This window comes from Anopheles gambiae, chromosome 2 (genome assembly GCF_943734735.2).
Source record: "Anopheles gambiae chromosome 2, idAnoGambNW_F1_1, whole genome shotgun sequence".
Lineage (NCBI taxonomy): Eukaryota > Metazoa > Arthropoda > Insecta > Diptera > Culicidae > Anopheles > Anopheles gambiae.
This window is the reverse complement of record NC_064601.1, coordinates 91,478,540-91,494,918: the sequence shown is the minus strand read 5'-3', so window position 1 is coordinate 91,494,918 and position 16,379 is coordinate 91,478,540. Positions and strand designations below refer to the sequence as shown.

General features: G+C 46.4%; 5 protein-coding genes across 5 annotated transcripts; 2 read left to right on the top strand and 3 right to left on the bottom strand.

Moving 5' to 3' along the window:
- Window positions 1-8,974: 8,974 nt before the first annotated feature.
- On the bottom strand, window positions 8,975-9,963 carry LOC5667123 (uncharacterized). The gene is made up of 2 exons (XM_001688687.2): window positions 9,793-9,963; window positions 8,975-9,710 (listed from the first exon to the last, which is right to left on the bottom strand). The coding sequence occupies exons 1-2, from the start codon at window positions 9,944-9,946 to the stop codon at window positions 9,079-9,081; spliced, it is 786 nt and encodes a 261-aa protein (XP_001688739.1). The 5' UTR covers window positions 9,947-9,963; the 3' UTR covers window positions 8,975-9,078.
- Window positions 9,964-10,145: 182 nt separating this feature from the next.
- Window positions 10,146-10,726, top strand: LOC133391279 (uncharacterized). The gene is made up of 3 exons (XM_061644040.1): window positions 10,146-10,287; window positions 10,366-10,531; window positions 10,598-10,726. Exons 1-3 carry the CDS (start codon window positions 10,146-10,148, stop codon window positions 10,626-10,628), a joined length of 339 nt encoding a protein of 112 aa, XP_061500024.1. The 3' UTR covers window positions 10,629-10,726.
- Window positions 10,670-13,983, bottom strand: LOC1276523 (conserved oligomeric Golgi complex subunit 5). The gene is made up of 4 exons (XM_315881.4): window positions 13,830-13,983; window positions 12,425-13,768; window positions 12,165-12,353; window positions 10,670-12,096 (listed from the first exon to the last, which is right to left on the bottom strand). The coding sequence occupies exons 1-4, from the start codon at window positions 13,864-13,866 to the stop codon at window positions 11,405-11,407; spliced, it is 2,262 nt and encodes a 753-aa protein (XP_315881.4). The 5' UTR covers window positions 13,867-13,983; the 3' UTR covers window positions 10,670-11,404.
- A 37-nt stretch (window positions 13,984-14,020) lies between these two features.
- LOC5667124 (large ribosomal subunit protein mL42) lies at window positions 14,021-14,565 on the top strand. The gene has a single exon (XM_001688686.2). It carries the CDS (start codon window positions 14,063-14,065, stop codon window positions 14,450-14,452), a length of 390 nt encoding a protein of 129 aa, XP_001688738.1. The 5' UTR covers window positions 14,021-14,062; the 3' UTR covers window positions 14,453-14,565.
- Window positions 14,530-16,160, bottom strand: LOC1276521 (cyclin-dependent kinase 10). The gene is made up of 5 exons (XM_315879.5): window positions 16,043-16,160; window positions 15,863-15,963; window positions 15,733-15,805; window positions 14,828-15,658; window positions 14,530-14,758 (listed from the first exon to the last, which is right to left on the bottom strand). The coding sequence occupies exons 1-5, from the start codon at window positions 16,050-16,052 to the stop codon at window positions 14,562-14,564; spliced, it is 1,212 nt and encodes a 403-aa protein (XP_315879.5). The 5' UTR covers window positions 16,053-16,160; the 3' UTR covers window positions 14,530-14,561.
- Between the last annotated feature and the right edge of the window lie 219 nt (window positions 16,161-16,379).

The window sequence follows — 16,379 nt, the reverse complement described above, 5'->3', positions numbered from 1 at the left end:
ACCAACAAACATACAGGAGGTTCGCTCATTTTTGGGTGCTATTAATTATTATGGCAAATTTGTTCCCAGGATGCGGGATTTGAGGTACCCCCTGGACGAGTTATTAAAGGACGGTAACCAGTTCCTCTGGACGAAGCAGTGCGAGGAGGCCTTCAACAAATTTAAACATATTTTAACATCTGACCTGCTTTTAACTCACTATGACCCTAGAGCTGAAATCATCGTAGCCGCAGATGCCTCCTCCGTCGGACTGGGTGCAACAATAAGTCACACATTTAAAGACGGGTCAACAAAAGTGGTTCAACACGCGTCCCGTGCATTAACAAAAGCCGAAGCAGCATATAGCCAAATAGACCGCGAGGGATTGGCTATCATTTTTGCGGTGACGCGTTTTCATAAAATGCTGTACGGTAGACATTTCCGGCTTCAAACCGATCATCGACCCCTGCTACGAATCTTTGGCTCCAAAAAGGGAATCCCTGTCTACACGGCGAATCGGCTCCAAAGATTCGCACTAACATTGCAGCTGTACGATTTCCACATCGAGTACATACCAACGGACAAATTCGGCAACGCAGACGTACTATCCCGGCTTATTGACAAGCATGCTAAGCCGGACCCAGAATATATGATCGCCAGCATCGAGCTTGAGGAAGCTGTAAGTTCTGTAGCCATAAAATCACTAAACACTTTTCCGATTCGTTTTAGAGAAGTTGAAAAGGCTACATGCAACGATGTTTTACTTCGTAACGTATATCGGTACGTCACGGACGGTTGGCCAAGGAACGTCACATTCGGCAAGGATCTGGCACGCTTCTACAGCCGGAAGGACGCCTTAACAACCGTTGGGAACTGCATTTTGTTCGGGGAGAGGGTAGTTATCCCCGCGGCTTTGCAGACGAGGTGCCTGAAGCAGCTCCATCAGGGACATCCAGGCATACAGCGGATGAAGGCGATAGCGCGCAGTTTCGTCTACTGGCCATCATTGGACGACGACATCACTGGCTGCGTCGCTACTTGCGATGCTTGCCAGGCCGCAGCAAAGTCTCCACGTATGTCTGCACCAGCGCCCTGGCCAAAACCATCAGCTCCCTGGCAGCGAGTGCACATCGACTACGCCGGACCAATCGATGGTGCATACTTCTTGATCGCAGTTGACGCCTTCACGAAGTGGCCCGATATCGTGAAAACTGCAAGTATAACCTCACATTCCACAATCATTCTTTTGAGAGGAATATTTGCCAGATTCGGACCACCAGTCACACTGGTCAGCGACAACGGGACTCAGTTTACCAGTGAAGTCTTCAAGGAGTTCTGCGACGCTAACGGCATTGAACACATCACGACTGCACCGTTCCATCCCCAATCGAACGGCCAGGCCGAGCGGTTCGTGGATACCTTCAAGCGGGCCTTGAAGAAAATTCGAGTCGAGAAGGCATCGCTTGAGGAGGCTTTGGATCTGTTCCTGCAAACATACCGTTCCACCCCGAATCCAATGTTGGACCAACGCACGCCTGCTGAAGTCATGTTCAACCGGGCGACGCGGACGGTTCATCATCTGCTGCGGCCCTCACCATCACGGGAGTCTTCAGCGAATAGCGGTTTACCCAAATGGCGTCCTGGAGATTTGGTTTACGCCAAAATATTTCGCGGCAATTCATGGAGTTGGATTGCAGGGGAGATCATCCGCAGCATCGGCACCGTAATGTACGAAGTCATCACAACGGAGCAACGGAGGCTTCGGCGCCACGTGAATCAGCTCCGTCGTCGTACTACAGTCTCTAGGAAACTAGGAGAGCGGGATGAAGATAATCTGCCGCTACAGATCCTGTTAGAGGAGTGGGGTTTGCCCACGGAACAAAGCTCCACTCCCTTGTCCGAGCCATCAGCGCCTGTGCCCACATCGCAGCCGGATGTCTCAGCATCATCTCCGGCAGCCCCTGTGTTTCGGGAAGCAGCACATCCATCCTTGGGTGTCGAGGACGTCAACCACCAGCAGGCACGACTACCACGACGTTCTTCTAGGAGTAGAAGACTGCCTCGTAGGTTCAGCGCGTACCGGCTGAATTAAAAGGGGGAGGTGTTGGGAAAACTGAGCGCAGCACCGCTACTCAACCCTGTCGCCACGTGACAAGGGCTTGACGTACGCGTTCGGCTAAGCTCGGCGCTGCTCGACTAAGTTCGGGAATGAAGGGCTCGGGATCGGTCTCTTCATCTTTTATCCGCCGACCCGGACGGACGTAGCGCGTGCTCGTCCCGTTTTATCTCGTACAGTGCGTGTCTTGTAAACGCGTCTATTTTATGTACCATTTAATTTGTAAAATAAATAAGTAATAAGTTGCAAACCATAAAAGAAACTTTAAAAACAGATGTCTTTAAACAACTTTTTAATGAATTAGATTTGTACAAAACTTACCAGATATCTTGTGGCGATGTTTGACTGGCCGTTTGTGTATCGATATTTGTAGCTGGGATGAAGTATTGGATCCAGCAGTGCTATCTGCATGATTTACACTGCTCGTTAAAGCTACTAGAAACATCAAAAACAGTGCACAGAGACATAGTTTGATGTACATTGTTGGTGTGGAGAGCTTCCTACTGAGGGAAGATTTAAAATGACTCGAACGGAGCTACCGTGCGAGCAAGATGTGATCTACGATGCGTGTAGAGACTGCGCTTGCGTGATCTTAAGAGAACAAAACAGACATGCTTTTCTCTATTGTGTATGAAACTGAATGTGTGTGCATTGGAGCTTGTGGTATTAATGTTTATTTATTGTATAACAAAATAACGCAATCTAAATTTGAAGCAAATGGTTTACACTAGCTTCTAGCCTATCTTTCCAATAGAGCTGCAAATCTGCAGCTGAAAGCCCTCGATCTGCTTGTCGTCCCCAGCCAGTCGGCGAAAGATCGTGATGAAGATGATGATCGAATGTTGGTTCATCCAGAATGATTGGTCCAGAGCAGCAGCTCTGCTTTGCGGGGAATGCTTTAAACAACACCACGATTATGAACACCGTCAACCAAAAGCCACCCTTTATGATCAACAGCACACTGTGTGCGATCCACCAGCGCCAGGCGTATGGGTAGGCTGGAAGGTAGAAGATTCCCATGATTTTAATTCTACTCAACAGTGTTTTTATTCGGCTCATTCCACTTACGACTGGAGTGTCTCCTTGACTCCAATGAAGTGTCTGCATTGGCTGCTACTAATGTAATGGTTGCTTCAAGTATGAAGATCAAGGCTACTACTCTCTTATTGCACATCTTTGAAGATCAAGGCACTACTGAGCTGTCGAGCTAAACGTTCGATAGACATCTGTCGAAGGATTTGAAAGAGACACCCAAAATCGAAGCTCTAATTGATCGTGGATGGAGGGAGTAAAGGAGCGATCGTTGCTAACGGTAACGGTCCCCCACAATGAACCGCTCTCAGTGAACGATCGTCTGTGGATGCGGAAGCTGCACGATGTCGTCGTACACGATGTATGCGATTGCTGTACTGCTTGGTTGGCTAGCAACCACGATCGGCGCACTTGATGACGGGGAGTTCGATGAATCCAGCAGCACCGATACAAGCGTTGCCGTTTCCGGTCGGGGACATCATGAAGATTTTAATGAGTATGGTAAGTGAAAGAAAATATAGAAAAATAGAATGCGATACATTAAATGTTTCAATTGCTCTTTCGATTGTTACAGGATTTCCCGAGCTTGTGTTTGGATCGCATGCGGCCGCTATTGCAGCGTTTACGTACTACATTGTGATTTTCTTCAAAACCTACCTTCTTATCCATCTTGGGCTTGTGCGGCAAAGGGAGGCAGAACAGCAGTGGAGTGCGCGGCATTCTGGAGCTGGAGATGATCGATATCCATCGATGGATCATTTATTTGAATAGATACGTGATGTTTTATATTGTGGCCAGTATTAGATATTTATTTATATTTTAATATTTATTTATTATATATTTGTACATTGAAATAAATTCTACTATTTATTGTTCCAAAGCCGTATCTGTATTTCCTTTTTTTACTAAAGTTACATATTACGTCCTGTTTGGCTCCTACAAGAAGAGTTCCAATAAAATCAAGCAAAATCTCCCCTCCACAACATTGTTGCTGGTTTACGTTAAACTCATCCTCAATTAGCATACGTCTTCTAATCGCCTCCCCTTCTATCCCAACATCTCACGAAAGTTCAAGTGCATCGATCACTGGATCGAGGGAGAGTTTGGAAGGATCCTTCGCGCGTGTGCTGTGCCGAATCAGTCAGTCATAAGCTCTTTTACCGGTAGCAAGTCATGTCTAGCCGTTGGGTTTTGTTACTGATCAGTCTGATGCTCATCGTAGGATGTGTATTTGCAAGGACGCATCATGACCATCATCATCGGATAAAGCCACTCAAGTACAGTTACGGAATATGTAAGGAATACAAATAGAATGATTACATCTAGAAGCATGCTTTGTCTTTATTTTATTTTATTTTTAAACGATTTTATTCTAGACGCTCCTACTGGCTGGACGGTTGCGCTTTACATCTGGTACATCGTTAAGTTGGGCTTTATATTAGGCGCTCTGCTGCTGTTACTGTTTGCTAAAAAATGGAACACCAACCGGCAGCCTATTGTTTTTGAAAGTGGACCTGAATACTAGTGAGTTGTGATGAAATGTTGTTAAGATTTTAAAATTTAATTTTATTGGTGTAATGTTTTACTTTTCGTTGTAAAGCCATCATCGATCATTGGACACGATGGAGCCAAACCTTTTCCACCCAAGAAGCAGAAGAGATGTGCGTCTTTACTGGAACGATCGAATAGATGCAGTGCGATCAACATTACGATAGTGAGCTTAGTTTAATTATAATTAAGGTAATATTAATACCAATTAAACTGTAATAATTTATTAAAAGTAATTAATATATATAAATAAAAGAAGATTGTGCTGAAATTTAATCAGATTGGTATCCCTTTTCGCTACAATTTAGACTGATTATGGCGAAATATATGGACATGACCTTGTCTTTAATCCATAAAATAGAATATAATATGATAGTTCAAACTTACCCCGAGAACAAACGTACCCATCAAGGAGACGATAAAATAAATAATAATTAAATAATGTAATGCTTAACCCTTCAAGTAGGGCCTAGTTCTGGTTTTTTTACTTGCATGTGTTAGCAATTAAGCATTTCAAGTCATGTCGAACCTATAACGATTAACTTAGGATTACTGCATGCACGTGTGTCCATCGTTAAGCTAGACCAATTCCGAGAAGCGTAGGAAAATCCTACATGCATGTTTTCCAGGGTCATACAATTTTAAACCATAAATTCACTGAAACTCAGGCGCGTCAGTAAAATTAACCGGGTAATGAATTCAAAACAGCAATAAGTTTAAACCACTTACCATTTTAACGCCTAACTATGTGCATCCGTGCATGTGTATGTTTTAACTTGTTCACGTACTCATCCGTGACTTCGCGCAATTTTAACCGAAATTTATATCATTCAAAAATCAACGATATCGTCTCTTTTCCGTGCTTTATTTACTGTGAGAAAAACATGGATAGTTCGCAGATTTTTGATAAAATTGATTAGTTTATTGATTTATAGCTTCTTTTTCCTAGCATTTTTGTACATAATTTTCAAATTCTCTCACTTTTGATTTGACATCATCCTGTGGCTTAAATTTCCTCCGATCTTGTTGCTGCCATAATCAAAACATACCATTTTGCCGCTCCATTAAGTTGACAAACAATTCGTGATTGTGAATCGATCGAATCAAGCGAAAGTGTAAACCAACTTCCGGTCAACAGCCGGAAGCAAATCAACACGTCTCACAACACACTTTCCTTCGAGCCTGTTCGAGCGTTGGCGTAAATTGATCACGATCGTTTATCACCAACCCCATCCCTACTCGTGAGTGCATTCGTGAGTTGTTGAAGTTGATGCGATTTTTGCTGCTTCCGATGTCAAGAGTACCGACTTTACCGCCCTTTCAGTATCATCATGTCATCAACAGCAGCTGTAGTGGTCCAGAAGTCGTTAAGAATGTGGCGAATTGTAGCAGTGTGTTTGATGTTGCTAGCTCTAACGGATCTCTGCACGGCACAGCGTGTGCGTCGAAGGCATCCACACTATCCAAAGTTTGAAATTTGTAAGTAAGATTAGAATCGTGGAAGTAGTACAATTGCAATGAGTGTGTTTCGTTCGTTCCAGTATGGCCACTGCATTGGGTCAGTGCGGCGTACGTGTGGGGCTTTCTGAAGCTGGGAGCCATATTCGCCGGGCTGATGCTACTGTTTGTCTTTCGCCATCTTTCCTGGTGGAACAGTACACCAACGTACAGTATCGGACAGAATGATAGGACCCTAGTTTTTTCAACGCACCGTACACTTGTTTTGCCACGTTACTTGTGTTTGTGTGTGTGTGTGTGTGTGTGTGTGTGTGTGTGTGTGTGTGTGTGTGTGTGTGTGTATGTGTGTGTGTGTGTGTGTGCGAGTCTGTGTGTGTGTGTGCGAGTGCGCGGGTTTTTGTCTGAAGAAACGTAGCTTGACATGGTTTCATATTGCATTGAAAGCATTCTGTTTATGTGTGTTATCATGTGAAACAGCGTGCGTTCACACTTGGATAAATGCTAAAGTTTGCATCGACAGCAGCGCTTGTTCCCCGGACGAGAACGCAGGTGTGCTGTTTCATGAATGTGAATACGACACCGGTGCGAAATGAAAACGCGCACAATAGCAATGAACTCGGCATTCCCTCACAGGTGTTTCTCCAGTGCACGCCATTGAAAGGCCTGCGTGCATCTTTGCGTTGAACGTTGTGTGCGCATGGGAAACTTTGTGTGTGCATTGAGCAAGCGCGCAGGTGTTCTTTTCAATGGGCGTTTTGTTTCATGAGCGCGGCAGTATTCTGTTCTGGTTTTGAATGGATACATGCTCACTCGCTTACTCATTGATTGTTTTTATCCATACGCTTTTTTGCTGCTCGACAACGATGTGATTCATCGCGTATAAAAGCAGAACGCAGGCAGTGCACGGCATCAGTCGTGTCCAAGTTTTTAACCAGTGTGTTCTTGACGGTCTAAGCAAGCAATTTTTATTACAATGGGTCGAGGTAAACATTGTACCGATTATCAGCGCCATATCATTAAGCGAATGGCGGCTGCTGGCATTAAGCGCAGAACGATCGAGTTCGTGATGGAACGATCGCGCACTTTTGTGGCGAACGCGCTTCGGACAACCGAAACGCGCAAGTCACCCGGACGTCCTCGGAAGACCACGGCGGAGGAAGACCGTAAGATTGTTAACATATCGAAGAAACATCCGTTTAGCTCGGCACCAGAGATCCGAGGCAGACTGAAATTGGCGGTGACGCCGAGAACAGTTCAGCGAAGATTGGTCAGTGCCGGGCTACTCGCGCGAGTGCCACGCAAAGTGCCCAATTTAACACCTGCGCATAAAAACGCACGGGTGTTATTTGCAATTGAGCACATGTTCTTTGATGAAGAGGATTGGCGCAGGGTTTTGTGGTCAGACGAGTCAAAATTCAATCGACAGGGGTCGGACGGACGTAGGTTGGTTCGGCGCCCTGTTAATTGTGCTCTTGATCCGAAGTACTGCTTCAAAACTTTCAAGCATGGCGGTGGTAGTCTCATGGTGTGGGGATGCTTCTCCTACTATGGGATGGGTCCGTTGGTTCGAATCCACGGTAATTTAAATCGGTTTGGGTATCGAGATATTCTTGATACTCATTTGCTATCACACGCTAGGAAAAACCTTCCTCGGTCTTGGATGTTTATGCAAGACAACGATTCTAAGCATACTTCCGGGACTGTCCAAACTTGGCTTGCTGACAACAATGTCAAAACAATGAAGTGGCCAGCCCTTAGCCCGGATCTCAATCCCATTGAGAACCTCTGGGCAATTTTCAAGAAGAGGCTGGGTAAAAACATACCGGAAGATCTGGATCATCTCTTCGATCACATGCAAGAGGTGTGGAGCAAAATTCCACCTGAAACGATCCAGAATCTGGTGATGTCGATGCGTCAACGCATGATTAATGTCATCGTGGGCGACGGCAATAAGATCAAAAACTGAGCTTATTGCATTTTTGAATAGGGATCACTGCTCGCGAGGGCGGTGGTCCTGCAAATTACAACAAAAACCTAACCCAAAACACAAAAAAACTACTGACAAATCTATCCGAAACGACCTACTTGTGAAACAAACACACACATCAATACACATTCAAACATACATACACACACACACACACACACACATGCACACACACACATACACACACACACAAACACAAACACATACAAACCACACATAAACTTGACCCAACGGGTGCATGGTGCGTTAAAAAACCAATGCCCTATCTTTCTGTCCGATACTGTACCTCGGCCATGATGCTCTTGTGTAGTAAGTATTCGGGTTTACGTGCATACTTTTCCTGGGAAAGCTGTAATGATCATTATTTTTACAGCCATTTTAGAGGATTCAGTACTAACAGAGGCGATGATGTCACAGACAACGGATACAGGAACGACGAGGTGCTTTATTGGACTGATAGGATTGAAAGGGCAGCTCGACCGTTTGGAGAAGTGAAATAAATTTTAAAATATATCAAAACGTTGTAGTACCTTTTTTGAATTTAATAAAAATATCACTTACAAAGCGGTTATACATCAAATGGAGCAACACGATCTAATGGAAAGATGCATGTACAAGTTTTGGATTTCGAGCATTAATGCATTGATCATTGGGTAACGAAGCAAATATTGAATATTTAACAAGTATTCAATTCCTGACAAAGAGCCATTTGTGGGTACCAAATGGGAATTAAATCACATCATGTTTGTAGGAGCCGGTGCTATTATCAATTAATCCGCTAGAATGGTCTAAATATGTCCAATAAAATAGGTCCAATAAGTAAAACAAAAGAAAATTTGACAATTTTTGTTAATATACGGATTTATTTATCTTAAAATCACATCAAACACTTATTCAGCAATAAATAATTTCTTATAATTTAGAATAAATAACAATATAATCAGGATTGAGCACACTCTTAGCTTTCGACTCCATTCTCCTGCTGGTGCTGCTGCTGGTCCTGACCTGCCATCGCCTCATCGTAATCATCGATCGCTCCCTGCATCGGTCCCTCAAACACGTTCATCGTTATGGAGCTTCCCTGTGCCTTGCACGTGGAATAAATCTCGGCACACTGCTCCATGCTGCCAGCTGCAATATCATCTGCCGACCGGTACTTGCGGAAGATATCCACCCCGAGCATGCGCGTACCAAGCTTCAGCAGGAAGTCACTCTTTGCCCGCACATCAATCTCACACACGAACCGCTTGCGACAGTCCGTGGTATGAACGCCCAGGAAGCTGAACGCCAGATCAGTTATCATGTCGGTCAGCAGCAAATCGGACTCTTCGCCCGGCCGTACCGCCTCACGGATCGAACGACCGTGGTGGTGGAATGATGGTGGCTTGTCCCAAATAATTTCCTCATGATGATCGTGATGGTGATCGTGGTAGTACGGGGCGGATTCGCGCAGAATGATCGGCGCACAGCCGTGCTTGGCCGGGAATCCTTTGAAGAACGCCCAGAGCATGATGATGCCGAGCCAGATCGCACCCTTCACGATCGCGATCACAAACGCGGCAATGCCCCAGCCCCATCCGAATGGGTAAACTGGAACGATTGATAGAGAGAAGCGAAGATCATGGTTGAAATTCAAATAAGAGTTGAGGTTCCTAACATAACTTATACTTACTTGCAGAATGAAAAGGTCCTCGCTGTCTTCCAGTTGCTACAACATCCTGGTTGGAGCTTTCGTTCACCTCCAACACCGGAGAACTCCGCACGCTGTCCAGCACACCCAACAACACGATAACCAGCAGCATAACGATCACCCCGTTGGTACCCATTTTCGACACGTAATGACGATCAAAACATGCGGTACAGCTGCTGGTAGTCTTTTATAACCAAACCCCAGCACCACCTCTCGGAACCTTCCTAATTGAAAGTGCTAATTAACGAGTGACACTTTCAATTTCTTTTGCGGTAGTGTGCACTATATATGAGACAATCTGACCGTCGGATCGGGTTTGTTTGGTGCCGGACAGGATGGCGGGAAGGGCGATGAAGAAACTAGCACTTGCGGTGCTGGGAAGTTTGCTAGGGCTGTGCACCGTACTGGTACAGGGCAGTGAGGTTAACAGTGAAACTGCGCTTACCGCACGATCGGATCAGTACTATGATGAGATGTGTAATGAGGGACACTTGTGTGGAATAGTTTAAAAAAAGTGAACCGTTTCTCAACTTGACTTTTCTCTAACGGCTCTAGGGTATCGACTCTGGACCTTTCCTGTGACGATGGCCATCAAGGCGAAGGTGGTGGCGTGGCTGTTGTTCATCACGTACTTTAGCACGATCATGCAGGCACTGGTGTATCAACGAACGGAACCCCAACTGCCGGAGATATATTCCGTGCCGGCCCACGGCGATTGGGGGTAAGTGAGAAAAATGTAAAGAAAAGTGGATACATGTATCGAATTATACACCCTACTTTCTCATAGACATCCGCCGATCTTCACAAGTTGGGGCTAAACTCGTCAACGATTCAGCGAAGCAAGGATCACCACTAAGACTGAAACGTTCAAGTGTATTTATTTAAACATAATAAAATTATGGCTATTTATTTGAAATCTGTTTATGCAACTACTTGCTATTTACAATGTAATAATATGTGTAACGTGTACTTCCTAATAGCAATGCTTCTACTTAGCACCTTTCCCTTTGATGCAAAATAATTTTTTCATTGCATTACGCAGTGCGACGGAGGCACGATGATGGAAAGTCACCGCGTCACGCAAGATGTATTCGTTAGTTTCGTTTGGCTCGTTGAACGTTCAACAACCATTCGTGATAGTGATAGTAGGATCAAGGATGTTCTGGGGATTTATTTTGATATTAATTGCGAGTGATGGCTGCAATGCTATCACCCAACATGACGGATTTAGCTTAACTGCACTAGCTACAAAAGGAACAGTTGCAAAACGATCAGATGATTATTTTAATGAAGTTGGTAAGAATATATATTTATAGTCGTATTTTGAATTTAAAAATAATATTTGTTTCTCCCATTGGCAGGCTTTTTCGCGCACGTTACCACTTTTGAAGTGTTAGCAATAGTGGCGTTCGTGGCTAAAGTATGGATCTTTCTAAAGACGTACCTAATTTACGCACTCGCTGTCACACGAACGAAATCTCGCACCGCGAGACTATTGCAAGCCAGCCTTTCGTTTGAACAGCTTTATAAAACGATGTACGATTTGAATGTAATTGAATAAAATAAAATACATACAACGTTTATTGTTCCTTTCTTAATGTAACTGCTTCACCACGTTCTCCAAATAGCTCGTTACGATCGGATAGATAGGATCGTACTGGGTAATATTCTTCTGCCGCACTACCGTGCGGTACTTCTGCAGCGCTCCGGTAATCAACTCCAGCCGTTCACGCTCAGACGTATGACTTTCCAGCCATTGGAGCAGCTTCTCGTTGCCCCAGCCGGCAGTAACGTGCGGGCTGGCCATATCGTTTCCCGCGTGTCCAAACAGCATAAACAGAACGATGTACGGTGGCACCACGCCACCCTCTTCGCTCGTTTGCTCCACCAGCTCCTGCGGCGGCACGGTGAACAGGGAAGCGATTGCACGCAGCAGCCGGAAGCTTTTCCCGAGCGAAGAAAGATCGGGCACGATCGGTTTCAGTGCACCCTCCAGGTGGTGACAGTCGGCCTTGAGCCGCTGTCTGCCGGTGGAGGAAATCGGTCGAATGGTGGCAAGGTTTTGAACGAACAGTTCAATGCACCGTATGGCCAGATTGTGGCCCGCCTGCTCGATCACTGCCCGATCGTTGAACGGTAGGATGTGGGTGCTCCAGGCGCGTACGATAAAGTCCTGCAGCTCCTTCATGTACAGGGAGGGGCCGGCGGTGGAAATGGTGTTTGAATTTAGACCAGGTTCACGGTGCATGGAGAGCAAGATTACGTTCACCGCGGAGTGGATTGAAGCTGAAGCGAGATGATTAGGTTGTAAAAGGGGTAATGATCGTATGATTGCTAGGGCGTCGTATGTTTACCGATCAGCGGCTGTAAGATGGCCATTGTAATTGTCTTCCCTTCTACCAGACTGGACGTGAGCTTTTTTGCTGCGTCGAGAACGGAAAATTTCGTGCCCAAATTCTGCACCAATCGGTTGATTGCTTCATGATGGTAGCAGATAACATTTGCAAGGGTAATATTTTGGGACTGTGACACGTTTGGATTGTCTGAAAAGAAGTTTAAGACAGCAAATCAATAAAGATTGCATTTAACGCCCAAAAAACAAGGCCCTACTTACCAAAAACTTGCTGCGTCTCCGAGCCAAGCTTCACATTGCGTTCAATCTTATTCCAAAGATCCTTGTTCGATACACACAGCACACCCGTTACAAGCCCGATCAGCCGTGGATCGACAATGGCCGCGTTCAGCTCGGTCGATGCAACGCGCACCAGCGCATCGATCACCTCCTGGTTGGGGAAATCGATATCTGCCAGGGCCACCTTAAAGTTGTTGGCACACTTCTCCAGATAGCCCGCCTCGAGTGAACCAAACACCTGCTCACCGAACGTGAAATGTTGATCGATTTTTGTTTCCAGCCCACGGGCAAGCGAAAGCAGCTTCGGTAGGCCCTGCTGAAGCGCTTGTGTTACGTGCGATTGGGCCGCTTTGAACGAGCTCACAAGCTGTTTCTCCAGGTTGTTCCAAAACTTGCGATCAAACTCTTTCGCCAGCGTGTAGTCATCGCCGAGCGGCAGCTCGAGCAGACACTTTTGCAGAAACAGTACCTGCGTACAGTGGCCGTACATTTCGTCCAAGAACAGCCATTCGAGCGCTTGCCACAGCTTCGTGCGGAAGTTGGACGAGTTGGTCAGGGTTGGCGCTTTGCCCGGCGCCTTCAGATGGCGTGCTTCGGCCCGTTCCTTTGCCGGAGACGAGACACCCGTTTTGCGAAGCTTGGCGACGTCCGTGCCGGCAAACGATTCCTTGATAGCGTCCTTCAGATAGCTGCCAAACGTTTCCAGCACGTTGTTCAAGCATTTGGGCAGTATCTTTAGATTGTGAAAGATGCGCACGCACACACCGACCTGGTCGGGTTTGTTTTTCAGAATCCCCTCGAAAAGATCACGATTCGCTACCTTCAGCAGCCGCTGTTTGGCCTTCTTGACGGTGCCGATCTCGTCGCGCAGAAAGTCAATCTTGGTGAGATCCACATCTTCCATCAGCCCTTCCAGCTCGTTCACGATGCTGGCCTGCTCGGCCAGATCGTTCGTGCCGTCCAGCTCCCTGTGCACCTGCAGGAAGCGGGCACACTGGCGTAGCACGTGCGATGCCTCGTGCAGCCGACCGAGCACTTTGGTTTGCGTTTCGAGCAGATCGTAAGGCACGGTTATCTGCCGGCGCAAACGTTCCGCACCGAACTGGAGCGTTTCGATGTGGCTCGTAATCGATTCGATCGAAGCGTTAAGCGTACCGGCATGTTTGGCCTGCGATATCAGGGCACCGTACTGCTCCCGTACCTGCTTCTGCAGCGCGCTGGACAGCTGTTCGATACCGTCCGAGAGTTTGGCGATCTGGTCGCTAATGGCCACTGTTAGCTGGAGTTCCGGGCTTGGCTTATCAGCCAAGAAATTTTTGTAAAACTCTGCAAAACATGAGATTCATATTAGCTTTGTTGATTAGCGTTGTAAGACGCCTCTATTTACCGTCATTTTCAATTTTTTCACACAATTCGTCGGTCATTTTTGGGATTATTTCAGCGAAAATTCGTCTACCTGCGCCAAACTCGGTGACGTTACCAGTTTCGTTGTTTTCCTTTGCGTAAACACTGCAGAACTGTCAAAACCATCTGACCATTTGCGGACGGTTCGTCTGGCAACCCTGCCACGCGTGTGTTTGACGTTTCTTCTGCACATTTGTCAACAAACGGCACAGAAACATGGCGTTTCTGGGACGCATTTTTCGCCGGGGAAACCACTTCCTGACGCTAAAGCAGTACGAAAACGTTCAAGTTGCCCGCGGAAACCCACAAGATCTGGTGCAGAAGGTAGCGGTAGCGGAGGGCGGCAACTGTTTCGTGGCCTGGCACCCCAAGCCGGACTTTCCGTACGAGTTCAGCAGACCGCTCAATGCGGCGGGCACGGAACCGAGTGTGAATCTCGTGCGGGATGACATAATCAACGCTAGCCGGGGTGCGTTAAAAGCAAAACATCCGGAGTTCGTGCGCCAAGAGCTGAGCAAACTAACCTTCACGACAAAACACCGGTGGTTCCCGAGGGCACGAGACAAGCGGGCGAAGAAGACGCCGATGGATCGACCGTACCTGTAGAGAGCGAGGGGGTGGGTGCATTGTTTCCTCTGCATCCCTGTGTTAGTGTAGTAGTGCGAAATACACGCAAAAAGGCATTTGCTGGAAGTGAAATCTATTCTAATTCACATTAATCGAAGCGCCGTTTCTTAATTAGTGAGCCAAGCAAATCCGAAATAGTTGGAGCCTGACCACCGACATCGAACGAGGGCTTGTTGTTGGCCAGTCCACTGGTGCGCGGTTTGCGCGGATCGTCCTGCTTGGCGGATGTTGTTTTCTTCATGTCTCGATGATGGGGGAATGTTGGCATCAGGTTTGAGTCACACGCTGAAAGAAAGATTCAATTGTTTGATTCCAATTGTTTTCAGAGCCATGGTAAATTGCTGAATCACTCACGCAGTGGCGGTTCCCTTAGGTAGGTGCTGAGAAGACACCGTTCGGCAGTAGCTCTGCAGGCCGGGTTGTACATGAACAAACTGTTCAACAGATCGTACCCACTCGCAGAGAGAAAAGGAAACTTGCTCTTGAGATTGTTGTACGGTTGCTCTTTGAGGGTGAAATTCTGCACCAACGGTAAACTGTCGAAATCGGGCCAAATGGTCGCTGTCGGTGTGCCGAGCAGGTTAATGATGAGCTCGATCTGCGAAATTTCACTCGTACCGGGCAGCAGTGGCTTGTGGATCAGCAGCTCGCCGAGAATGCATCCTGTCGCCCACATGTCCACGGCGGTGGTTTGTTTTTTGGCCCCGAACAGCAGCTCAGGTGGCCGGTACCAGAGCGTCACCAGTCCCGGCGTCATCGGTTTGTTGGCATTGTTAAGGTAGCGTGCCAGCCCAAAGTCCGCTATCTTCAGGCAGCCGGTGTCCGTGAGCAGCAGGTTCGACACCTTCAAATCCCGATGGATGATGTAGCGCGTGTGCAGGTAGTCTAAACCTTTCAGCAGCTGTATTATGATGCACTTGACCTGCGATTCCGAGAACGGTGTCTCCATGTTGTCCAGCAGCGAGGCTAGATCCTGCTCACAGAATTCCATCACGAGAAAGATGCTCTCCAGACTGTTGCCCACAACGACCTCCTTCAGCCGGACGATGTTTTCGTGGCTACAGTTTTTCAGGATTTGAATCTCGCGCAGCCCACTGATCGGAAATCCGTCCTTGAATATGTCCTGATCGAGGCGAACCTTCTTGAGGGCTACAATTTCATTTGAAACTGTATCTCGGGCACGAACTAAAAGCAATGGAGCAAGCAAAAGGGAGCTAGTTGTACATAGAACAGTGAAGAGATGGTGAAAAAGTGCTTACAAACGATTCCGTATGTGCCTTCGCCAACACGGTTACATTTCTGGAACGACGATACGTAGCGACATTTGCCATACTAGAAGAAACAATATATTAGCACATACACTTCGCTTTATAAATATTGAAGTCTTACCACATCCTGCGGCCGAATTTCCGTGTACTCTTTGGTGCGAAAGTTCATCAGCATCCCTTTGCGATGGACGGGCCGGTTCGGATCCCGATAATCAGCGTAGTCTGGAGGAAGAGCAACATTAAAACACAATGTATGCTTTTAAATCGACGGTGCAAGTTTACCCAAACGAAATTAACAAACCTGAAGTCATGATTCGATAGGCAGTTCTAATTGTGGTACACTTTTCCGGGTCAATTCTATCTTCCGAGCCGGCACTGGAGCACAAAACGCAAGCGTAAACAAAACAACAAAAACAGGTTTGACGTTTCTACCCAAGCAAGTGAGGCACACATGGAACTGCAGTGGACAAATAGTTTTTGTAACCATATTTTAAAATAAGAAAAGGCATTTATTCTATGAGATTTGTCTGTTGAAAGCATTTTAAAAAATATTAGTTATTTTAAATGTTTAAAATTATAAATTTTCTAATGCATTTCAAAAATGATGCTTTTCCTGGAAGCAGAAACCACTGTCCAAA